Here is a 25,856-nt window from a genome sequence, read left to right as displayed (position 1 = left end):
CCCTGGTTTACATCAGCTCCTCCTCACTGGTGCTGGGATAGCTTCCCGTGCAGCTTTGTTGAACCCTCGCCTCGTGAACTGTGTTCTGCCCAGGAGGGAGCCGGGCCGGACCCATAGGCCTCTCTGGAGCCCCTGCTCTGGGGCAGCCGCCCAGGGGGAGGGGCAGGGGGGCCAGCAGGCTGAGCGGTGCAGGCCCAGCCAGCTTTCTTGTCAGACAGGCACTGCCAGTGCGGAGCCAGACATCGGGAACAGGTTTAACCAATTACCCAAGCGCCCCATCTGCTGTCTGGGGCGTGTGTGAGGGTGAGTGCGTGTGAGGGTGTCTGGGAGCGTCTGGGAGGGCTGTGGGCGTGCGTATGTGAGTGTGACCGTGTGGGCGTGTGTGGGTGTGTGGTTGCAGGTCCCGGTCAGCCCCCTCATTTGTCAAAGACTGTGCCTACCGGCCCCTGGTTCTCCTGTCTCCCCAAGACCTGAGGGTCTACATGGATAACCCACCCGGCACCCCAACCTCTCACCCCCTTCCTTTCTCATCACCACCCACTCTCAGGGTGTATCAGAGCCCAGGATTGCGTCTTCTTTCCAATCGCACGTTCAGATGTCCTTTCCTCTCAGACCACACGTTCTTTCCTCTCACTCACACAGCTTTCCTCTACAACCATGCTTTGACCTCATGGGCCCATTTTCTCTATGACATCCCCTTGTCCCGCTGTTCCTTAGTAGCACCTGCCTGAAATCACAGACTTGCTTGAACCTCTTTCCCCATCTGCCCTTGCAGCTGAGTCTGTGAGGACATCAGGCAAGCGGGCTGCATGGCACCCCTCAGCTGAGGCCTCACCCTTATTAATAAGTCCACTCCCATTCTCCACAGGAATGTCTCAAACCTCTCCCCAAGGTTCTCTCCCAAACCTCATTTCCCCCCTTACCCTCAGCAGAGGAACTTACTTCCATCTAGAAGCACTAGAAGGGAACACCTTCATATCAGTCAGGGGCCCAGTAGAAAGAGATGGTCTCTTCAAATGGAAGCGCTTTGAGGAGAGTTGAATAAAGGGCAATCAACAAATTTTGGGAAACCAACACGAGATGCTACAGGACCCCAAGACTAGCAACCATTGGGAATCCATGTGGCCCTTAGCCCTGAAGGGGCCAAGGGCAGGAGCAGGTGCCAAACAGAACTGAGAGGACAGCTGGCCGGAGAGGACCCCAAACAGGAGTTGTGTCTACAGCAAGAGGGGATTCTAGGGGGAATAAAGCCCCCTCTCCTCCAATTCTCCAGTTTCCTGCCGTTGACTCCCGATGGCGGGAGCCAGACAGCGAGTGCTATGAGTCAGCCTCCTGAGACGGAGAGTGGGGGAGAAGGTAGCAGAGTGGATCTGGAGGGGTCAGGGAAGCTAGCCTCCCCCACCCCCTGCTTCCCACCCTCAGACCCACGCTGCCTGCATCCAACTCATTCTCTCCACTTGCCTCCTGTTATCAGCCAAGATCCTCCCTGCCCCGCCTGGGGACCCACTTCTGGGTGGTTCTTCCTCTTTCCTGCCTTTACAGTCTCTTCCACTCTCACCCTTTAGAGTTTTGAGTTTACAGCCACCCTTCTAAAGCCCTCCCTTAGCCCCATGTGATGCTGTAGCCATCGTCATGTCTCTCTGCCCAACTCACAACCAAATCTCTTTAAAGAATTCTCTGCATTGGCAGTCAGTGGGAGTCCTGCTAACTTCTCAGCCCAGGGAGATCTGGCTTTTGCCTCGACCACGCTCCACTGAGACCATTCTCTTCAGGTCCTTCCAAGAGACACAGCCTGGTCTTCATTTTCCTTCAACTCTCAGCACCTATTAAATATGTGGACAACCTCTCCCACTTGAAGCATTCTCATCTCTTGTCCTCTGGGATACCACACTCTGCTTATCTTCCTCTCACCTCTTGTATTAATCTGCTAGGGCTGCCATGACAAGCACCGCACACTGGATGGCTTAAACAACAGAAATTTATTTTCTCACAGTTCTAGAGGCTAGAAGTCCGAGATCAAAGTGCCAGCAGGGTTGTTTTCTTCTGAGGTTTCTCTCCTTGGCTTGCAGGTGGCTGTCTTCGTGTTCACACGGTGTTCTCCCTCTATGCCTGTCTATGTCCAAATTTCCCCTTCTTATAAGGACACCAGTCATATTGGTAGGGTTAGGGCCCATCCTAATTGATCTCATTTTAACTTAATTACCTCTTTAAAGATCGCACCTCCAAATAGAGTCACATTCCGAGATACTGGGGGTTGGGACTTCAACATACCGGGGGGACATAATTCAGCCCACAGCACCTTTCTTGTAGCTGAGCGTCTTAGCAGGCCTCACAGATGGGGACTCCTTGAGGTTCCAAACCAGTCATCCTCTTCTCCCCGCCACGTACTCCCCCTGAGTCACAGAGGTAGTTGCCTCTGTTCCTTTAGCTCCAGGTACTCTCAATAAATGGATAACATGCCAATCTACACATCCAGTCCCACCCTGCCTCCTGAACTCCAGACAAGCACACTCAATTGTCTCCTGACATCTTGACTTGGTTATCTCATAGGAACCTCTAATAACTTGCAGAACAGAATGGACCATCTTCTCTGCAGATTTGTTCTTCCTTCTCTGTTCCTAAGCTCTGAGAAATGGCACCACCATCTACGTCCTCAGCTGCCCAATCCAAGAAACTGGGGCCACCTTTGACTTTTCTCTGCCATCCTTTCCACAATCGATCGGCAAGAGCTAAGCAGTTCTGAATCTCTTCACTTCTCTCCATCCCCATCCCACCACCTGGTCCAGGCCCCATCTTCCCTCACCTTGACTGCCACAATGGCCTCTTCCCCGGTCTCCCCAGCAGTCTTGCCTTTTCCCACCACACTCCACTCCGTTGACAGATGAATCTACTTCTCCACTTAAAGCCTCCAGTGGCTCCCAGCCTCCTTGGCGCTGCAGCCCCTGGCTCACTTATGTCTCCGGTGTCTTCCTGCAGCTCACTTCTGGAGAGCGAGGGCCCTGCTGTACTGTCCCTCCCTCTGCCATGCTCACATGTGAAGAGAAGGAGAACCAGCTCAGGTGGCTGGGGACTGATGGCAGCCCCCTTCCCTCATTTACCCGCTGGATTTGCATGGGGTCTTTAACGGGGACATCTGGTATCTCTGTATGTCTGCCCATTTGTACACCTTCTCTTTCCCCATTTTGTTCTCTCCTTCCTTCTCTCTACCCTTCTGAAAGGCCCAGGGGACTAGGGTGAGGTAGGTCTCCAGATTCTTGCTCTGGCTGAGGAGGTGTCCTTGTCGGAAAGGGGCCAAGCTCCGACCTGGACAAGCTGCCGGCACCTACCTCGGAATGGGACATGGAGAACAAACACTTCTGGGCCACTGCCTGAGAGAGACACCTGGTACTGCAGGGAAGCATGTGGGGGTTAGGCCTTTCAGGGAATGGCTGAGACTTTCCTGTTTGGGGGGCTAACCAATGCCAGTGGAATGGGTGAGATAGCAGGGGCAGCAGCAGTTCTGGAGGACAGGGGAAGCCGGCTCCCCAGGGCCTTGGGAAAGGGTCACTCATCACTGCCCTCATCCGCTAGCATTCTGACTCTCCTTCTAACCATGGCCTGGGTGGGAGGAGGGAGGCCCTAGGGGCCAGCGGATGGGGATGGGGCCAGGGGAAGCCACATTCCTGGAGTGTTAATGATCTCCGGGCTAGGCAGAAGCTGAGCCCCCAAACTAGCTAAAAACAACAAACAGCTCCCAGGAGGGATTTGTGTCTTTTCTGAGAGTCAAGGATTTCCATCCGGATGGGGGCTGTGGCCAGTGAGGCTCTTAGCAAAGAAATTCCCCTGAGACCAGAAGCCCCCTGACCTAAAAGTATCACTTTGAGAACAGACCCCTCCCCCATCCCTTTCCCTCCTCCCACCCTCCTAGGGAGGTCCAGCGCCCAGGTAAAGGGAGGCAGCAGCCCCCCGACACCTGGGAGGTGTGGGAGAAGCGTCTGGGTTCGTTCCTTACCTGGTCTCTTCCACCCTTACACCAGTCCAGCGAGTGATGCTGTTCTTTACGTTTTATAGCTAAGGACACCAAGGCTCTGCTGGAGATGTTCCATAAACATCTGACTGAATGAATGGGTGAATAAAGGAGGCGACTGGCTAGAAGTCACAGTCGGGCTGGGGCCAAACTGGGGCTGGAACCCGGGTCTGCCCTACCCCAGCCATGAGCCCCACCTCCGCTACATTATCCTCCTGGCAGAGGAGGCCATCAGCTTCTCCCTGCAGGCTTGGAAGATGCTTGGAGGTCCCAGAGAAGAAGCCAGGTCTCACTCCCTCAGGAACTCTGGGAGCTGCCTGGAGTTGGAGGAGGCAAAGCTGTCAGGAGGTGGCTGAGGCCTGGCCCCGAGGGACTGTGGAGGAGTCAGGAAGGGGCAGAGTTCCCAGGGATGGTGCCACGCACCACTGCCAATATCAGGTACCTTTCCACCGGGCTCAAACCTCTTCTCCCTGTGAAGTCCCTCCGGGCCCCCAGGCAGTCCAGAATGCCCCTCGTCCCCTGGATATCAGTAGCCAAGAATCTACCAAAATCCCTCTTCTACTCAGTTCCTTGCAGTGGGGCCCTTAGTGAGCCCTTCCCTCAGCCACCACTCTGTAAAGGGTCTTTCTGCAGAGTTTCAGCTCACCCGCTCTGTCCTGCTTCCTGCCCTCACATGCCCCACCGTCCTTTTGTCTCTTTCCCTTTGGGCCTCCTAGCAGGCTTGACCCCTCCTGGAGCCTGGGTCTGCACCTTCCTCAGGGCCCTTCTCACAAAATCCTCAGTCAGCACTTGGCTTGTTCCCACTGTTTCCCAACCCCTACCTCTCCCACCCACAATTCACAAAGCCAAGCCCTGATGCTTTAAATCCATCATTTATTGCCCACAGCTCATTAGTATTACATAAATCACAGAGATTGAGAAATTTTCTGAGAAGGTTAAAAAGACACTGCAAAGTCCCCTGGGAGTGGCCAAGGCGTGTGTGCTGGTGTCTCACTCACACTGGCCCAGGGCTAGAAAACCACCTTGCTTCTGTCCACTGCCCTTGTCCTCTCAGGACGTCACCCTGCTCCCAGGCTAGAGGCCCAGGACAGGAGACCAGCTGGCTCACAGTCTGGAGTTGGAAAAGGGGTCTGTTGGTTATCTTGACATCTTGGGCTTTTAGTTCCTGTGCTCTAAGATCGCTCTCTGGAATAGGAGAAGGGCATCCCCAAGCCTGAGGGAATGTTTGAAGTGACCAGAGGAGGGTACACAGGGCTAGAGAGAGCCAGCTGCAGGTGTGCCCTGTCTTCTGGCACAGCTGGGCCAGGCCCAGACCTCAGTGGATCCTGGCTCAGCCTTCCCACCACCCCTAGTTATGAACCAATCTGCCCACGAGGCCTCCCTTCCTCTGTCCTCAGCAGAGTAGAGGATGGATGTTGGCCAAAAGCTTCCCCTCATGGTATTTTTTGCAGCCAGGCCAGGACTTAGCAGCATGGCCGCCTGAACCTCTGTCACAATTACCCTGAGCTACAAGGATTCTTTGCCACCCACCCCTCCCACTCCCCAGGAGAAACCCCCTTAGCTCATGTGAAATTGCATTGGGAGCATGACCAGAAAGCATCTAGGAGACAAAGTAAGTAGGTTATGAGATGTCGAGGCCACAGGGCTCCCAAGGCTTGGGCAGGGGTGGGGCTGGGCAGGGGCAACCAGCACAGAGGCAGAGTTGGAAAGACCCCATCTCTGCCAGGCCCCTGGACGGGGTGGGAGTAGAGCTGGGGTGAGCAGTTTTGGTCCCAAGGTATAAAGTGCAAAAGAACAAGACCCTATGAGAGGTGGGGCAAGGTGAGTTTGAAGTGAGCTTTTCAAAAGAGGACCCAGACATGCCCAGCCCCCAGTCACGGGCACATTCACATTATGGCAGGATTAGCTAAAAACGACCTGCCCCTCCAACACTGTGGTACCCCCTCTGCTCTTGTGTCCTCTGTGCCTGTCTCTGCCGTCTCCTTTTCCTGATGGGCAGTGGGTGGGCTGCTCCTTAGGAGAGTGGGGAGCCCTCGGGGAAGCATCCTGCAGAGCTAGCTGGGGGGCACCACGGCCTGCCTGGGTGGTGAGGGCAGCAGGGGCTTCTGAGGAGTGCATGGTATCAATGCACCTCACAACTACCCTGCCCTAAAGATGGCAAGAGCCACCCATGGCCACGCCCTTGCCATCCTGCAATAGCCTTTTCCTGCAAGTGCATGTGTTCATCTCCAGCCAGGTCTCTCCCCAGATGAAGTCGCCAGGGAAGCAGAGGCCCTTTGGTTGCATATCAAGGGCTCCATTCAAGTTGGGGTCAGGTGAGGGATGCATGGAGGCCCAGGCTTCCGCTTTGTTTGGGCCTTTCAGATGGGGGTCAGGGGGCTTACCTTGTTCACCCCCACCTCAGGCCCTGCTTCCTCTGCAAAGCTCCTGCAGCACTCTCCCCTCTCCTGGCCTGCAAATGAGAGCCAGCGGCAACGGGCCTCGGAGGCCCATGCAGGGTGAGAGGCAGCGGCACGAGCATGTGGGCCTACACTCAGGCCCAGGCATGCACGCTGCCTCTTCCCTCAGACCTGTAAAGTGTTTGGCAAAGGTCAAGTGCTCCAGGAATGTGTGTTCACATACAGAAGGGCGAGGTCCAGGTTCTGAGGCCAACAGCTGGCCATTTCCAAGGGAGCCTGCCCCATTCCCAGTCCAGTGTCCACGCTGGGGATATGCCTGGGATGCCCAGCAACTGAGCAGGACAGGCAAAGACAAAGTCTAGCTGGAAGAGCAGGTGGGAACCCCTCAATCCAGTCCTCTGGTTCCGGACAGGGAGTGGAGACTCAGTGAAGGTAGTGGACACGTCCAAGGTCACACAGCCCATCAGTGCCAGAGCTGGGGCCTGCTGTTCCTGGGTTGATGCTCTCAGGTAGATGCCTAGAGATCTGGGCTTTGCACTGTCAGGCACGAGACCCTCCTGCTCAGGAAATGGTGGGCTGGGGCAGGTGGCCCAGTGGCTGGAAAGGACAGCAGTCAGCCTGGCTCCAGCCCTACCCTCAGTCCCAACGCCCAGCTTCCAGCCTGTGCCTGGAAGAAAGATCTTCCCGCAGAGGGCAGAGGGCAGGCCACGGTTCCCGCCAAGCATAATTCTTTCTTAGGACTTCCTGCCTGGAGCTGGGGTCATCTCCGGGTCTCAAATGGATCAGGGCTCCGTGGAGGGTGACACCAGCCTCAGTGTGTCACTGGGCTTCATGCAGAGGAACTGGTTCTGTAGGTGTGGCATGAAGGCTGGTCACACTCAGAGCCAGCTGCCCAAGGAATCTTCTAGAGGCCTCCAGTGCCCCTTGACTTCCTGGGCCACCTCCTGAGGACCTCAGTCACAGCTGGTTCATCCTGTGAAGTGTAGACTGGCTCCCCTCCCCTCCCTAGTCCCGCCCAGCACAGCCCAGCACAGCCCAGGGAGCTATCGGGCCTGGCCACAGTAATATCTTAAATCTACCAGCCAGGCCACCAAGGCCACCAGGCCCACTCCGCCCACCACCTGTTGCATCCGGGCAGCTGTAACCAAGGCTTGATTCTGATAAAAAAGAAAAAGAAAAAAGAAACCAAAGTATAAAAGGATCCTAATCCTACCCCGTGGGCACTCTACAGTTTTTCAGCTTCACACATAATTGTGCTAAGTAGAGTTCTGACAACCCCACATAAGGCCCAGAAATGTACTTGATTATTTTTCGTAGTAAATGTGTCAGAATTCCTGCCCCTTATGTTAAAGTGTGAATAGATTAGTCTCCCTACCACTGTGCGGGGAGGGCTCCCACAGGTAGCCCAGGACTGGGGGGTCAGCTGGCCTCTCCCTGTAGGTGCAGCCCACGGGACTCCTTCTCTACCCCCAACTCCCGGCCTGGACAACGCTCCGTCCCCCAGGCCGGCCGGCCACCGCTCACAGCCCCTTGTTGTACACCACTGTCCGGCTGCTCGTGGCCCGGGCAATCTCAGGCTCTAACTGGGTCGTTTCGATCTGAGAAGAGAGTGAGAACAGAGAGAGGAAAGGTGAGGGGGATGGGAGGGAAGGGATGAGTGGGGAGCTGGGAGTAGCAGTTAGGACCACCCGGTGCCCACACTTCTCCCCTCTGCCCCCAGCACCCCAGCCAGGGCCCACGTGTGCTGCCCAATGATACATCTTCCTTCTTTGCTGCTCTTCGGCCCAGGGGCTCACGATACCCCTTCCAGCCCAGGTCATGTCTCTTACTCTGCCAGCACATCCATGTTGGGGAACGTCCTACCCTCTGAGCTCTCTGTCTCCCTCATCTCCAAGGACCTTGTCCCCAGTGCTGCATAGACCACTCCCAGGACACACCCTGGGCCTGGTCACCCCCAGGGCTGCTCCATCCAGACTCCTTAAATCCAAACCCCACCCTCTTGGACCCCACCATCCCCTGTCCTTCCAGCACCCCACTCACTCTCCCTATCCATTTTTGGACCACCAAGACCCCAGCCCCAGACTCCCTACGGCTCCGTCTTCACAACCTCCCCCTCCAACCTGGACGCAAAGGGCCAACCACGTCAGCCTCTCCGAGCTGCAAGGCCCTTCTGGCCTGACTGGCAGAAGCCCTGCTTTGGAGGAACCCAATTATGCATCTACCTTCTCTCCACTTAAACCTGACCACCTAGCAGAGACCACTCAACATTCACTGCCCCTGACTTTGGCTGGACCCTCACAGTGGCCAGACAGTCCCCAGCCCTGGGCCACATGGCCGGTCCACTCCCTCTCCCATTCTCCGCAGAGGCCACCTTAAACCTCCTCTGCCGTCCTCAGCCATCCCCACCCTCAGCTCCGCACTCATCTTCCTACTTCGGAGTGAAAACAGAAGGTATCAGAAGACACCCTTCAGCTTCTCGTCAAACCCACGACCTACCTGTGTCCACGCTCTGCTCCGGACCTGCCCTCCAGCTGCCCCACTGCGGCTATCCCTCCCTCCCAAGACCCCACTCTGGAGACCACCGCTGGACTGCCCTCCCTCCTTCCCACCTTTTCAGCCCACTGCCTCCTGCTCATCAGCAGAGAACCTCCCATCCCATAAAACCTCCCCTTAACCCTCTGTTATGCTCCAGCTACCACCGGGTCTCTCTCCCCTCCAATGGCCACATTTTTTCAAGGCGTCTTCCACACTGGCCAGCACCATCTCCTCACCTCCCACTGACTCTCCAACCCACAGCAAATCTGGCCTCTGCTCCTACCACGCTCCACAACAATCTTCCTCTCCAAGGTTACTGCCAGCTCCCTTTGTGTGACACCCACTGGACACTTCTCAGGGTCTCAGGGTTCCTCTTCCCTGCACATAGCCCCACAGGTACTTAAACTCAACCCATCCAGAGCAGAACAGAATTCCTCATCTCCTCCCCCCCCTCCGCCCCCTGCTAACCACACCGCCACCCAATGGTGCTCTGGCCAGAGACCCTGGGGCCTCCTGACCTCCACTCTCCTTCCCTCCCCTCAGGTGTCACCCACTCCAGTCCCTCCCCCATCACAGCCATCGGGAGCCTTCTCAGCTGCAAGTCTGGCCATGCCTCTCTTTGTTATGAAATGGCTCATTGGCCCCACTGCCCTCAGGGACCCAGTGGGATCCCTGGATCCCTCAAGATCCAGCCCCAGCCTCCCCCTCACCACCCAGTCCCTTGGACTGGAGACACGGCACACCCGCTTATCACCGTGCCTCAGGTACACTGGGTTATTCCCACCCCGAGTCTTCGCCTGAGCTGCCCTCTGCCACTTCCTCTCCTCCCCAACCCCAGTTCCCTCAGCTTTAGACGTCTTCCCTCATCCAGGCTGGGTACGGCCACCTCTCCAGCCCCACCCTCCCCTGCACTTTGTATAGCCGTCGTAGCATGTGGTTCAAGGCTGCCCGATCACTCATCTCCCGCTTCTCCACGTTAGATCACGAGCTCTATGAGGCAGCGAGGGTGTGATCTTGTTCATCCTGCATCCTCAAGGCCCAGTGCCGGGAGACAGTAGGTGTTCATAAGTGTTGAATCAGTGAGCGGAAAGAAGAGAGGCAGAGGGTACTGGGAGGTTGGGGTCCCCCTGGAGGCTCCACAGCCGCCCAGATGTTGATCTGCAGCTCCAGGGACTGATCTGGTGGGGACACCTGAGCCCTCAAACCTGAGGGAGCCGGGAGGGAGGCGCTCCCTCTGTGGGGGGCCCCAGCCTGACACCTGCCCTGGACCGAGTCAAGGGAGCACCGGGCCTTTGAAACTCAGCTCGCTGAGCTTGGTCCCAGGTACCTGCTATACATCAAGACGTGGCAACTCTGGGTAGTAGGCGGGAGGTGCCATAGACTGGACGGGCTTTTAGAGAACTCGGTCATGTCCGAGACCAGACAAGAGGGGATTCAGTGTGGGCTACAGCCGGTGGGCCCGGTGAAGTTCCTGGAGAAGGGGGACCCTCTTCCTGTAGTCCCTGGCACCCCAATACCCAGGCCACTTGAGAGGGCCAAAGAGACAAGAGCGAGGCTCAGGGACCAGGCCTCTTCCCCACCCCCTCTCCTCAAACCACCTCCTCCCTCCACACCCCTGCCGGCCTCCGAGTCCCCTCCACCCCACCAGCTCTCCTCGTCCCCATGCTGCCACTGACACAATGCACAGCGCCCACGCTTAAAAATCTAAATGCTTTTGAAAATGTTTAACCTAGTTAGACAAATTAGCAAAAATTTGTGCAAAACAATTTAGGTATTTAAAATATTCAATGTTTTTAAAAAACTGGAAAACTGTTCTTAGCTTTCAGCTGCAAAAACCAACAAAATATAACATCCCAGCAATCTTACCATGAGGTGTAACATAACCCTTCGGGAAAGCTGTTAAACAGCTACTGAGGCATCCTGGGAAATAGCACTTCATTTATTCAAATGCACATATGTCAGGCTTTTGCACCATATGTCATTCCAAGCTATTTACAGTAATAATTAAATCTTAATCAACGTTTAACCTCTGTAAAATGTTTGAAGAATCCTAATCACCCTTCAGACTGCACTAATGAAGGAGAAATATATAAACATAAAAGGAAAATGATGCATAGATATCACGCTGGAAAGAACAGTAATTGCAAAATTGTATTTCTTTTAAATATAATCAGTAAATGATGTAAAGTAAGCCAAGGAGTATTTTAAGTTAAGACATCTTGGATGTCAGAGGTGTGAGCAGCTAATTTTGTTCTGCTACCCATAACAGATGTAGCATATTTTATTTTAGTGCCATTATTAGCAACTTCCCATGCCGGCTTTCACTGAAGCACTGAGGCCCGCATTAAAATCGGAGAGGCTGCTCACCACCACAGTGGAGGACCACGGGCCAGGGCCACGGCCTACTCGGCCCGTTCCCTGGAGAGCACTGGCCCTGGTGGAGACCAAGGCGTCCCCCTCCCAGCGGGGCTGTTGCAGACCCAGGCTCCCAACTGTGCTGAGGGCAGCAGGTAGGAGGGAAGCAGGGTGGGGAGACGCAGGCAATGGGAAGGCTGCGGGGGAGGGCAGTGGACGAGGCCCTCCACTCAGGAGCAGGCGTTTAGGGACAGAGCTGGCATCTAAGCCTTTTCCTCTCATTTCAATTCCATCGGCCCTCAAGTCAGCAGATGTTTATAGCTGCCAACTCCATACACCAGGGCTGGGCACACAGAGATGGACCAGAGCAGCCCGTGCCCTTGAGAAGCTTCAAGTCTAGGGAAGGAGTCAGAAAGGCAAGCAGATGGATCCCAGAGAGACAAACCAAGTGCCATGGAAACTGGGAGGGGGTGGGGGTTACCATGCATTGATGAAAGAACAAGGAAGGAAGACTTCTCAGAGGAGGGAGGCCAGAAAGAAACAGAAGGTTTTGATAAGAGAGGGCAGGAAAAGCCTGCTGGGGAAGAGAAAAGCATAAGCTGGCCAGCATGGCATGTTTGGTGTGGGCAATGCTGGGCAGGCTGGGAATGTGGCAGGAAATGGAGGTGGGGCTGGGGCAGGCAGGTCCCCGTAGGCCACGTGAAGGTGTCAGCATTTTACTCGAGGGCAATGGGGAGTCACGGAAGGATCCTGAGCAGGGGTGGTCCAAGATCCCTGTCTTGCTGGTGGTGGTGAGCATGGAGGATGGGCTGGAGAGGTGAGTGAGGGGGCAGCTGAGGGAATCAGAGAGAGGTGGCAAGTCCTGCCCTCTGATGCTGCCCGTGGGGGCTGCCAGGAGGGTGTGCTGGGGATCCTTTCTAAGACGAAATCCACAGGAGTTGATGACCAATTCCATGTGGGGGTGAGAGGGAGGTGTCGAGAATGACTGTGCGTTGGATGATTCCTAATTCTAGCTCAGGAGCCTGGGTGGCTGGTGACGCCATTCTCAGAGGCAGGGGAATATGGGGGGGTGGGTCAGGGTGGGAGGGTGGTAGGCCTGGGTCCCCCAGCTTGAGAAGCCAGTGAGGCAGACAGGTCTTGGGGGAGGAGCTCTGGGCAGGGGCCTGGGCAGAAGAGTGAGCCCTGGATACGTGAGCACAGCCAGAGCCCTGGAGTGGAGGAGTTGCCCAGAAGAGCAGATGGCAGGGGAGGGCGCCAGGCCTGGGGAACAGGCACATTTGAGGGGCGGGTATAGGGAACAAGCCCATGATGGCGGCCTTGGGGGACCAGCCCAAGGGGCGGTGGCAGTGACGGAGGGCAGCATGGCAACCCCAGGCAGACAGAGTTTCCTGTGGCCCCGGTGGGGGCTGAGAGGCTTTGGGCTTTGGTCTTGGCAGAGGGATTTTGGTGGGAGTTGGTGACCCCCTAGAGTCCAGAATTCCTAACCCTCACTCCGCCTCTCACTTCCATCCTGGGCCAATTCAACTGGTCATTCCTTAAGACCTCTCCAGTTCTCTGACCATAGCCGGGGGTTGAGCCAATGGCTCACCGCCCCGAGGGCTCATGGATGTCGGGACCACTGAGGGTCCTCACCACTGGGCTCAGCGGAGGAAGCTGGGGCAGGGACCCCCATGCTGCCTACCCCATGGAGATCACCCCTCTGAGGTGTGGGGGGCCTGAGTCCCCTCCACAGAAATCACATCCAGGGCTGTGCTGGTACATGAATGAGATTCAAGTACTGAGTGAGGGCAACTAACCAGCTTCAGGGTCCCAGAGTTAGGGACCGGGTGTGTGTTCCCTTGGGGTAAGGGAAGAAGCAGAAGCCGGCTCCGTGTTCTGTGTCAGCAGCAGAACAAATGGTGTGGTGGCCACAGCGGCTCCGAGGTGGGTTGTGGACAGAGCGAGGTCCCAAGGCCCAGTGAGGGGAGCGGACGCAGCAAGGAGGGGTCATTATCATCAGCCCAGAAAAGACTAGGGCCCCAGGGTAGTAGGCCAAGGGCAGGGGCTTGACCACAGATAAGCTCTGAGGGGCCTCCTCTGGGGAGAAGGTGACAAGGAGAAGGAAGGCTGTGCAAGGAGTGGCCACAGGGAGAAGGGGTGACCCAGTCCAGGCAGCCAGTGGGGGGCCGGCAGGAACCTGTGGGTCCCTCCATTCATCTGGTGAACTCCTCCCCAGGTGCCCGATGGTCACTCAGCAGGGGACCTCGAGGGAAGGCGGGGTCTGGTATGGGGAGCCAGAGCCCTGGCTGAAGTGATCAATCAGCACTGGCTGATGGTACCCTCCAGCCCCAGAACTGGGGGTGCCCAGAAGACGTGGGCCTGTTGGAAACGGCTCGCTTTGCCATGAGATGAGCAGTATTGCCCTGCTAGCACTCCCTGACTCCCAGGCAGAACCTGCACCCTGGCTCCCAGACAGCTTCACCCGGATGCCCTCCCCTCTCAGACCCTAACCCTAACCCTAACCCTGTCAGAGCCCCCAACCCCAGCCTCCAGACCCAGCTCAGAGCCTGCTGCCCCTTGTAGCAGATAGCCCCAGATTTCCGGTTGCATCTAAGGTCAGAGGCAGCAAACACAAAGCACGAGCCTCTCCGGAGCACCCCCAGGCCCAGCTGGCCCCAGAGCCCCCTAGAGCAGCCTGAAGGGCTTCCTTCGTGGCGCTGGAAGGGTTAACCCTGAGCTATTTGCCTCTGTCTCCTGGCTCATCCTGGGTGGGGGGCCAGAGTCAGGAATGCATCTGGGATCACCTCTGCTTCTGCAGCCCCAGAGCACACACACACCTGCAGCCAGCAGCCAGCAGATAGTTTACATATTTGAACCTGGAGCTAAGGTGCCGAGACATAAACAGGAAACTGGATCCCCGGCCTGTGCCCCACTTTCAGGGGCTTTTACCTACTACAAAGAAGTTCCTCCCACTTGCCTTTCTTCTGGTGGCTTTTCTGCCTCCTTTTCAAAGGCATTGGGCTGGGGGGTGGGGTGTTCAGCGTGACCCTGTGACATGGCTCAAAGCGGCCTCCTGCTCCTGGCCAGGGGTCTGGGCCTCTGAGGGTCCACAGGTGGTGGCGACATTGACACAGGTCCAAAGCCCAGGCCGGCACCTGGCTGACCCTGTGTGCCTGAGGCCTCTGCCAGGTCCGGAACCAACTTGCCTACTGGGCGGCCACATACCACCCTCTGTCACCAGGGCTAGGCAGGCCTCGGGTCCTGCTCAGATACACACGTCCAGGCCTGAGTGTTGTCCTGAGTGTCCTTGGAGGACAGGAGTGTTAGGCCGGAGCTGGGGAGCAGCTGAGGCCTGAGCCTAGATCGGTGGGTCAGGCCTCGGGTGCTGGCTCTGGGCTCCCACTGCCTTCCCAGTGAACGTCAGACTCCTTGGCTGGACACTCAAGGTCTTCCGCGACCTTCTCCAGCTTCCTCACCCACTGGCTGCTCTCACGCCCAGTACGTTGTACGAGTAGGCCTTGAGGCCTAATCCTCCAGGAAGCTTCCCCTGATCTTCTCAGACCAAATCCATTGCTGCTTCCTCCGGTGCCCCCGGCCGATTACACCCCCAGAGGCAGGCCAGCTGTGAATACAGGGCCCCCCCCCCGCCACCCCACCCCAGCGTGAGCCACTCAGGGTAGCTCAAGTCACCCTGTGCCATGTGCATAGTGGGCCCTCGGTAAAAGTGGAATCAAACCGAACGGCACTCCCCAAGTTCAGGGATCCTCATCTTACACTTCCTATCCCCCGTGCGGTGCGCACCCACGGAACGCTCAGACCACCCCCTCCCCCCATTTTGGAGCTTTGCACTGTTCCTGGGTGCCCTCTGGTGGACCAAACTCAGAATCGTTCTCTGTCCTCCACCTTCTCAAGATCTCAGTTTCCCCACATGTGAGGTGGAAAGACTTTTCTACTCCTGGGGCTGGGATGTGGATATTACCAAGAAACGGATGAGAAGGCCCTCTGGAGGCTTAGAAAACCTGCTAAAGGAAGGCAGGACCCCGTGGCTATCCCACCGCCAGGCCGGGTCTTGCTCGCCTGTGTCTCCTCGTGGCGCACAGGGCCGAGCGCTTGCTGTGGGCCAGGCACGTTCTAAATGCTTCACACGTACTGAGGCGTTTAATCCTCTCAGCAGAAGCTTTGCACAGCCAAGCCTCCTCCCTCCCTGTCCTCTATTCAGCTAGGTGTTTTAGAAGGTCCTAGAAAGAACTGGGGAGGGATGGGCTGAGAGGTGGCCCTGCTGAGGCCTGTCACCGGGGCATGTGTGCGCATGTTCGTGCACGTGCTCGTGTGTGGGCCTGCGTGCACGCGCAGGTTTGGGGTGGGGGTGTGTGGAACAGGCAACGTGACAGGTGGCGTTGGCGTTCCTGGGCTCCAAGCGGCTTTGCCATTCCCATCCGTCCCTCCTGGGGGGTCCTGTGGGCAAACTCCAAGAAAGCAGCGGGCAGGGAGGCGGCAGATTTCTGATGGCAAAAATAGCCCGCTTCAGAGTTCAATAGGGACTGATTAAAGCAGTAAAGGAGAAAAGCCCCAAACAAGCATCTCCAAGCAAAGTAGGAGAAGGATTTGAGATTGGAGGGGAGGAGGCACGTGCTCTGGGAGATGGTGAATCTCTGTGGACTCAAGAGGGACACACTACCCCCTAGACATTGCTTCTGGCCTCATATCAGCCTTGGAAGAGTGGGAGAAGCAGGAAGCAATGAAGTCAAGGTGAGCCCAGGTGAGCCACGCTCTGTATTAGGTGTTAATAAATAGTGCCAGTTCTCAGCCTTAGGGACACCCTATGAGTCAAGGGACGGAGAAAGGACTGTTGTCCTGGGGAGGGAGATGGGACGCAGGAAACGCATGCGACCAGAGTCTACATGTGTGGGGAGAGACAGATCCTAGGGGGGCTCATCACGGAGGACTTCCTGGAGGAGGGATCTCTTCTAGAACAGCTTGAATGTGGACCTGAGCTCATTCCCAACTCTTCCCTGTTCTTGGTTGGGAGTTCAAATGCTTTCTCAGAGAAACGGAGGCAAGCTGGGGGAGACATTTGCTTCTGCTAAGTCACAGCTCCCGGCCAAGCTGGTTCATCAAAACTACCATTTTCTTCAGGGCTGGTGATGGGGAGAGAGATGGTGGAGGTTCTGGTACCCACTGGGGGTACCCACATTCTTTCCCCTTACAGGGATGATGTGCCTCTTTGTTTCGTAACTATGGAAGCTGGAAGGGGGAGCTGGAAGAGGTAGCGGGGTGAGCCGGGGCACGGCTGAGCTGGACCTTCAGGTACCTCATCTACAGCGTGCGTGTGACCTCTAAGAGCCAACCTCTGGGGCCAGGGTGACTAGTGTGAGGACATAAGGAGGGCCTAGGTTTCTGGTTCTTTGGACCCTCCGGGGCTGAGGTGAGGAGGGGCTGGGCTGAGAGGGAGGGGGTTGGGGGGTCAGCAGGGCTGACAGGGGAGGCTCTGAGCAGCAAGCCCTGGGGGGCTCAGATGCTGCCTTTTCTTCCAGTCAAGGTGTCTGGCAGAAGCTGGAGAGGCAGAGGGAGGGTGGGGAGGGGGTCCTCTGCTGAGGTGTCAGGGAAGGCCAAAGGGCAGGGGCCAGCAAACCAACAGCCGACAATAGACAACTGCAGGGCAACCACCCTCGCTGCCAGTGAACCTGACTCCCTGGCTTCACGTGGACCCCGCAAAACTGGTGCCGGGGGGAGATACACACACACACACTCGAGGAGCCCCCAGCCCTATGGCAGCAGCCCGGCCCCACCTTGCCTGTGCCCCAACCTCAGCCCCTGTTGCTGCTGGGAGGACAGAGGAGCTGAATGAGGGTCCAGGGGCTGGAAGGCATGTTCCGAGGAAGGTTCTGCCCATTCAGCATTCAGCACCATCCCTAAGCCACACCTGGCCCGAGAGGGCGGCACAGCCACGCTGCCGGAGAGGCACCCGAGGGTCTGCAGCTGACTTAAGGCCACACAGCCCGCCACCGGCTCTCCCTGCTCTAGTACCAGGGGCCGGTCTCATGGTTTCACTTCCAGAATCCTCATGGGCGGAACCAGGAGAAAGCTTACATACAACACCTTATCTTATGGCAGGGGAAACTGAGGTCCTTAGGGCGAAGACCAAGGTCATACAGAGAGTTGAGGCCGGGGGGTGCCAGCCAGATGGGAGGAGGGCAGACCTGGGGCATGTGTGGCGGCCCCCGGCCTGAGCCCCACCTAGGGACAGGGCGGAGCCGCCTGGGGCCCCCGTACCCACAGCCTCACTCATCCACAGAAAAGCCCCAACTTTTCCTGTGGGCACATTTCAACCTCACCAAATCAGCTAATTATTGACAGTTGGTGAAGAGGAGATTTCACTTTTTCCTCCTGTTAAACTGCTCCTAATTAGTTCCCTGTCACCATGGCTGGCTCGCCCGCCCGCCGCCCGCCGTCGGTAATCCCGCTGCACAGTGTCTCATTAACCTTTTGCTCCTCTCCTGCCGCCTGCCAACAAGATGAAGACAAAAACAGATTGTCGAACAATGGCACCGGCTTGTATGTGCAGCCCAGTTCCCCAGCCTCCCCCCTTCCCAGAGCTCCCGGGGGGAATCGCGAGGGAAAGAGAGGGGAATGGGGTGGGGGAGAGCCCAGAGGAATCGAAGGAGAGAGGCACAAAGAGAGAGAGAAACAGGCAGGGCCATGGGCAGGGTACTTGGCCAAGGTACTGCTTCTTGAACCTTAACGAGGTTCATTAAATGGGATTGGAAGCGCTCCCAGGTGGGGAACACCGGCTGTCAGAATTGGAGGGACGTTCACCATCCCCAGGTCCAGCCTCTTGTGGCAGCCAAGCCCATGGGCCCAGAGACTGGACCTTGGACATCTCCCTCGAGGAAGCTGAGACATCAGCATACGTGTGTGTGTGTGTGTGTGTGTGTGTGTGTGTGTGTGTGTGCGCGCGCGCGCGCGCATGCATGTGTATGTCTGAGGGAGGACAGAGATGACCACGTTGGCCTGGGGCCCAGAGCCCCAATCTCCAGAGAGGGCAGAGCCAGAAAGGTCACCACAAATCAGGCCCCACATGCCACAGGGAGGCCTCTGCAGCCCGCCTGACCCAGCACAGCCCTGGGCAAGCTCCAACACAGCCCTTTCCTTTCCATCATAGCTGCACCATCACCTGACATTCCTCGGTTATTTGGCTTCCGTCTGCACCCCCAGAACAGAGGCTCCCTGAGAGCAGGGGGCTATGACATGGCCCTCCAAGTTACAAGCAAAAGGGGAAATCCCCCCAGTATCTGGGTGCAGATGGGCCCGTCCATGCTGGGCTGAGCTGGCCTTGGCCAATGTCCTACAGCCTTAATCTGAAGGTCACAGTGTCCACCGGGGCAGACCCCACACTCCCGGCAACAGGACCGGGGCTCAGAAGGGAGGCCAGACCTTGCTCCCCTGTCCTCACACCCAAGTTCCTAAGGAGGCTCCCTACCCAAACTGCTGGCCCATAGACCCCCTACCCCCGCCTCCTGCCTCAGCTCTGGGTTAGAGAACAAAGGCACAAACACCTGCTTCAGAAGGTCCCTGTGAACCTGAACATGGATTCCCCATGAAGGACGAGGGCTGGGTGAGGGCACTGGAATGTTCCTACCGATAAATGAGCAAGGAGCCATCTGGGGCTCAGACTTGGGCCTTCTCATTTTATAGCGAGATGGGGGTGGGCTGAGGAGGGTTATGGAATCCTTTTGTGGGTACAGAGCTTATTCCATCATTACCAACTTTGGACCTTGGGCAAGGTCCTTAACCTTGATGTGCCTCAGTTTTCTCGTTTGTAAACGTGGAATAATACTGGTACGAACCTCACAGGACTGTCATGTTCTGGGTCCACATTTTACCACCACAGTCAACCAGGCCCTTGTACTTACTGGACCCCAGGACCTCTTGGAGGCCATGCCTTTCTACCCTGGGCTGTGTGATTGCTTCCCCATCACTGCCTTTTCTCCAGGCCCCCACCCCCCCATCTCACAGAACACCAATGAGTGAAATTATCTTTGCTGTTCTCCAATGGCTTCCCATCCCTGAGTTCATTTCTCTGAACAAAGGGAGAAACCTGACTGCCGTTTTGCCTCCTAGACTGCCTCGCCCAGCCACACCCCCCGATTGTTGTCAACTCCTAGTGCCCTGGCAGCAGCTCACTTGCAGGGAGCCCCCTCCTCCTCGAAATGCCCTTGTCCTCAGCGTCCATGAAACTGCTCATCAGGGTTCTTCTCTGCCTGCTCCTGCCCTCTTTTAACAGCTTTTCTTCCTTCTACAGAGACCTCAACCCTTCCAGGACTTCAGTCCCTACCATGCGTCAAAGGTTCCCTGTTCCCCTGCCAAAATCTCGCCCCAGAGCCTGAGACACACACATCTAACTGTCGAGGCAACACCCTTTGATAAACAGTAATACCTTGGACTTGAGGGGCATTAGGAAGATTTAATACAAGGCATGCAGAGTTCCCGGCATACGACCTGGCCTAGTAGATGTTTGGCAAATGGTAGGTATTATTATTATTTGCAATTTTAGTTTTAAAATTAGCACCATTTTAATAGGCAGAAATACTAATTTGAAAAGCGCGGACAAAACTCTCTCCCAGGGGGACTTCCCTGGCGGGCCAGTGGTTAAGACTTCGCCTTCCATTGCAGGGGGTGCGGGTTCGATCCCTGGTCGGGGAGCCAAGATCCTACACGCATCACGGCCAAAAAAACCAAAACATAAAACAGAAGCAATATTGTAACAAATTCAATAAAGACTTGAAAAAATGGTCCACATCAAAAAAAAAAAAAAATCTTAAAAAACACCCCCAAAACTCTCTCCCAGGGATTGAAGAGGGGATTGAAGTTCTTTCTTCAACCTCTGGGGTTAGTGGGTTGGAAATCCCACACCAGTCACTGCAGGCCAGCCATTCTGGGAACCAGTTCCTAAATTCCATCTCCAGGTCACCTAATTAATTAATTAGCGTGCCAGTGATTACTCCTGTTGACAACCTTGGTGGCTCTTGGCAAGGTTGGGTCAGCCCAAGCAGGTCCAGACTTATTGTGGCAAATCACATTGGCTTCTGGGATGTGAGACATGATCCCCACATGGCAGAAGCAGCGCGTCGTTAGAGAGAATTAAGTGGGAGGAAGAATGGGGGAACGAGGTCCTCTCAGCCAAACACCCCATTATGCACAGGCCCGCCCGCATCCTGTTGGGGTTGATGCAGGTGAGGAGGGGGCTCTGAAGATCACGTCCCTACCCTCCTTTCCCAGAGAACAGGCTTATTACAAAATGACTATATTCTTTCCAACTAGACAAGGAGGCTTGGGTTGCAACGAGAAGGATTTTGGTTAGACACCCAGAAGAACTAACTTCCATGCCTATTTGTGGCAGACATGGGGGAAGGGAGAAGCCTGGACGTTGACTCACTTAGGCCAGGGCTGCTCACTTAGAACACCTCTCTGCAGCCGGAGCTGGAGGCCCGAGTGGCGGGACTGTGGCCATTTCTCCATTATTTGCCCCAAAGGAACACCCGCCCTTAGACCCGTAGCACTCCTAGACTCTTCCCCACCACAGGGAGGCCCCAGCTTCCTCCTCTCTACACTGTCTCAGGGTAGGTGAAGGGAAAAGAGTGAGAAGAGAACATCCTACAGGACAAGCAGATGCAACATCTCCTGGGAGCTCTGGACTGGGAGTGAGCCTCTGGGGTGTCCTTCTATATTTGCACGTGGCTTCTGTGACTTTGGGCCGGGTCCTTGGCTGCTCTGGGTCTCCATTTGCCCCAGCAGAGCCAGGAGGGTGGTAGACTGGATGACCTTGAAAATCCTTCCAGTGGGACAGGCTCATGGGGTTTCTCTGCCCTGGCTCCCTCTCCTGTGCAGACAGGTAGAGCTATGGGAGCCGGCTACTTGAAGCTTCTGAACACAGTGGTACCTGCAAGCACCTGGGGCACTCTGACTCTTGCCCAGAACTGCAGACTCAGCCCAGCTGTTACAAAGAGATGCCGTCAGTGGATCTGGGGAGCGGCGGGCCCAGGCCTTCCAGACAGGGATGCCAGGACCGCCGAGAAGTGCCCGCCCTCTCATCTTCTGAGCTCCCAGGCAACCTGGAGCCCCCAGCTCTATTTGGAGTCCCCAAGCATCAGGATATAGCTGTTCAGCTTTCGGGTTGAGGGGAAGGATGGGGAGGCGTATCCCTGCTCCACGGCAAGGCTGGGCCCTGTGGGTGTGAGGTTACTGCTGAGCTTCCCATCCTGTGTGCGCTGGCCTGGCCCCCGACATAGGAGCCCCATCCCATTATAATTTCCTCCTGAAACTCTGGGGCTCAGTGGAGGCAAGTGACTCCTGTCCTCACCCTCTTCGGGCCCTGGAGGCTGGGTCACTACCTCCTACTCTAAGACCCTGGGTCTCCAGTCCTCACAGTCCCAGTGTAACACCCCAGGACCCTTATTTCCACCTTCCCCAACTCCCCTGGAGGAACCGGCATCCCTCCCGCCCCGCAGGGTCAGTCCTGCGGTCACGGATTCAGAAGCGTCCATCTGCGGCCACAGCCCCCATCTTCCCATGAGTTCTGTAACTCCAAATACCATGGTCATTCTCTGCCCTCCTTGGGTCTGCCTCTGCACCAAACCTTGCTTTTCCCTCTCGGCTTGCTCATGCTTCTTCACCCCCACCCAGCTAAGATTCTGGGGTCCTTTGCTCCTCCTGAACTCCTACCAGCCTCCCGAATGCCTCACCCAACCAGACGAAACTGGAGCAGGCCCCGTACCTCTGGGTAGACAGGCCCTGGCCATCCCCACAGACCTGTGTCCACCCCCAGCCGTCCCCTCCTCTGACCCCCGGCACTGCCCACCAGGCTCTCTGACTTCCTTAGTCCCCTGTCTCTCCCGTTCTCCCCTCTGAAGGTCTCCAGCCTTCTCCATGGTCCTCTGACCTTTGACCTCCCCCTTCCCACCCACCTCCTTCCTCTCTGCTCAGTCATGAGAACACAGGAGCTATCAGATCAACTTCCTTAACCTCCCCACCCCCGAACTCCACCCCCCAACCAACATTTGCCTCCCCCTGCTAAAGTGGGGAGGGGTCTCCCCCACCCAGGCGAATCCTTTGAACCCCTTGTCTGCGTTCTGACTCCCCCACTTCACGGACTTTGCTCTCTGTCCTCCTCCTCCAGTGTCCTTCTTCTCTCCTGGTGCCTTCCCTTTGCATTTACACAAGCTCCAGTCTCTCCCATTTTAAAAGAGTGAAAATAAATAAAAGCCTCTCTTGATCCCACATCTCATTCCAGCTCTGGGTCTGCTTCTCTTTGTTCCCCCGGTACCAAGCCTCTAGACCAAGCGGTCAGCCTGCCAACCCATTTCCTTACCCCCCAGCTGGGCTCCACCCCTCGGGATGGGGTTTGCCTTCACGAACTGAGACCCCAGTGGGCGCTCTTCAACCCCACGGAGCTTGACCTCTCGGGAGGGTCTGACCCTGTGGATGCCCCCCAACTCCAGTCTCACTTGGCTCTGTCCTTACCTCCCTGGCCACTTGTCCTTGGGCAGCTCCCCTCCCCAGGGCCTATTTTCTCCACACGCTCCTGGGTTGATCCCACCCACCATTCTGGCTTCCATCACTGTTTTATGCTGGGGGCTCCTACTTCTGTCCCTCCAGCCCAGGCCTCTCTCCTGGCTTCTAGACCCAAAGCCAGCTTCCACGGGGCACCTCTGTTCACAAGTTCCACAGGTTCTTCAAACCCCACGCGTGCATCCAGCTCTACATGCTGTCCTCCTGCACGCCGGCCCCTCCTCATCTCCGTCTTGCCGGGTTGTTCAAAACCAGAAAGCCGGGCGCACATCCTGCCGGTTCCCTGTCCTCCCACCACACGCAGTTCTTCATCAGATCCTGATGAAGCTGCCTCCTAACTCTCTCTTAAAGGACCCACTTCCCTCCATGCCTGCTGCCAGCAGCCTGGTCCAAGCCGCCATCATCTCTCGCTGGACTCCCGCCACCGCCTCCTGAAGGCTCTTTCTCCAGAGCTCCAACGCAGCCTCACCATACAGCCATGGGGACCGTTCAAAATCAGGAATCTGTGGTCTTGCTCTGCCCAGCTCTTCTGGTAACGTCTACCCACTGCGCTGGCTTCCAAGTTCCCGGCACCCGCTGACGTCAGGGCCCCGTACCTGGCCCACCTCATCTTCCCCACTCTCTGCCCAAGAGGCAGGCTTTCCTCAGCTGTGTGCCGCCTCCCTTCATACCAGGTGACCTCAGCCTATGTGTCCCCTCACCTCTTACACACCTGGCCAGCTCTAGCCCATCCTTCAGGCCCCCATGAAATGCCACTTCTCTCTAAGCTCTGTTTGGGCCCCTACTGTCTCCTCCCATGGTCAAACTCCTCCCATCTTAACACTGCTCACCCTTCACTTGCTATTCCGTTTCATCGCTGTGTTCACTGCTTGACCCTTGACCCTGAGAGGTCAGAGCCTGGGCCCGTCTCATTCACCGTCTAACCCCAGTACCTAGCTAGCACAGTGCTAAGGTGTCAGCACCGAGTAGGTATTGGTTCATAAGTGACCGAACGGCAACCCTCCCTGTCCTGCCCTTGAGCCCCTCCCTCCACTGACCTCTGACATCTGGGGAAAGAGGCTGATGGCCAGCGGCAGGGCCAGGCCAAAGGCTGCCAGGCACACGAGGCTTTGCACGGGGAGGAGCAGCCGGGGGCGCGCCTGCAGGAGAGCTGTCCTGTTGGGGAAAGAGAAGGGGGGCGCCCATGAGACCCGGAGGCAGGGTGAGCTGGCCATTAACCACCACGCCGGGTCCCGCTGGGTCTGAGGGCCAGGCCCAGCCCATAGCTAAGTAGCTGTGGAGGAATTCTATCTTTGGGACCGTCCGCCGGTGGCAGCCCTCTCCCCTGGCCATGTCCTGAAGGACGTTGCTGGTTAAATTCTCAACCATAAATCATAAATGAGCACCTGTGGGGCACCCACCCCACTGTGCATCCAGCCCTGCGCAAAGAAGGCCACATGTGGGGTAGACGATAGAGGAGGCTGTCGGCCCCTGCTCCTGTGCAGGGGGTGGGGGGCCCACGTGGGGACAGAGCGGAGGAAGATGGGCCTTGAAGGCAGCACATATTGCAATAGTGAAAAAACCACACACGCATTCACGCACATGCATGCACAAGCACGCGTACGCACGCGCGCACAGCCAGGAGAGGATGACCTCTTCTGGGTATGGGAACAGAACACACCCTGCTGACCACCTTGTCACCTTCGATCCAAGAGCCACAGTGACTTGCCCAAGGCCAAGACCAAGTCTGCGGGAGGCAAGCAGGGCTGCTGTGTGGGTTCCTCTGACTCCCTAAAAGTGCTGTCACTGAGCTGCTCTGGCTCTTGCCTTAAGGACCCTTTGCCCGCTGCATCACCAGTTCACAGTTGGCACCCCTCCCCACGGTGAACAAAAGAGCTGGGGTTCTTGGGCAGGAGAGGGGTACGAAAGCCTCCCTCCAGGGCCTGGGTCCCCCAGCCCCATGACAAAACGGCCTCTCCAGACAGAGTGGAGGGCAGAGCAGCTGGCGAGTCCACCTTCACTGCGTTGTCCCTCAGAACACTTCGCTCTGTATAATCCACCAGGCATTCTACTTGGGGAGGCCTGAGGTGGCATGTGTCAGCAAGATGGATTATTTGCCAAGGGATGTTGGGTGGGTACGCATGCTGCCCTGGGTCAGCGTCAGCCTCCCCCGGACTGAGACTGGCTCCTGGTGTGAAGAAGCTATAACCAGGGCTCCTGCCCCTCCCCTCCTGGAGCAGCGCTGCTGTGGCCACAGGCAGGGGAGAGGCTCTTCTGGGGGCAGCGCCTCAGTGTCGGGGCAGGCAAACCCCGCCCCACCTTCACCTCCTGGCACATGAATCCCAAAAGCAGCTGGCTCTAAGGCGACAGCAAAACTGGGAGCAGCAGTCCTCAAACTTTAGTATCTAGGCAGTGGTTAAAAATGCAGACTCCCCCATGAGATCCTGATTCAGTTGGTACTACACCTGGGAACCTTCCATGAGTCTAAAACAGGTGATCCCCAGACCACACTTTTGGGAAACTCTGGCCCAGGATGTTCCTACTTAGGTACCAATAACAATCCAATTACTCGTAAATTCTGTGCAAGTAAAAGACCTGGACACAGTAAGTGCTCAGTGAGGTGTGTTAGTATTGCTGCTGTTACCGCCCTTGTTACCAGCAGGAAGGAGGGAGGATCCTGGTGGCTGGGTTGTCCTCCAGCCCTTCCCACTGGCCCAGACTCCAAGATCTGTCCAGTTGTTGAATTAAGCCTGAACTGAGCTATTGGGGAGGAGAATTTCCACAGGATTAAGAACAGGGGGACAAAGGTGCCCAAATCAAACTCAAGCCCTTCTGGCATCCCCTCTGCCTTGGTCCAGTGCCCCCATCTTCTCCCTCTCCTCCAGGTGAGCCTTACCCCCCTCTTCCCCACGGACTCAGCCTGAGGCCTCCTGGGCTTCCAAGGGAGTCATGGAGGGCTGGGATAAGGCTGAGATGGGTCCTGAGATGTTTTCAACTCAGATTAACTTCTCCAGCAGGACCAGAAGGTGGGCACT

At 56.7% G+C, this 25,856-nt stretch overlaps 1 protein-coding gene across 1 annotated transcript in view; it reads right to left on the bottom strand.

The window, feature by feature from the left end:
• Window positions 1–4,862: 4,862 nt before the first annotated feature.
• The window catches only part of SFXN5 (sideroflexin 5), a 116,380-nt gene continuing 95,386 nt past the window's right edge, over window positions 4,863–25,856 (bottom strand). Inside the window, 2 exon segments of the mRNA XM_060169120.1 lie at window positions 4,863–8,003; window positions 23,880–23,997. Of these exon segments, the coding sequence (XP_060025103.1) occupies window positions 7,926–8,003; window positions 23,880–23,997 (196 nt within the window). The 3' untranslated portion in view covers window positions 4,863–7,925.

Source organism: Lagenorhynchus albirostris, chromosome 13 (genome assembly GCF_949774975.1).
Source record: "Lagenorhynchus albirostris chromosome 13, mLagAlb1.1, whole genome shotgun sequence".
NCBI classification, from domain to species: domain Eukaryota; kingdom Metazoa; phylum Chordata; class Mammalia; order Artiodactyla; family Delphinidae; genus Lagenorhynchus; species Lagenorhynchus albirostris.
The sequence above is the reverse complement of the archived record's forward strand: the minus strand, read 5'-3'. Positions and strand labels throughout refer to the sequence as shown.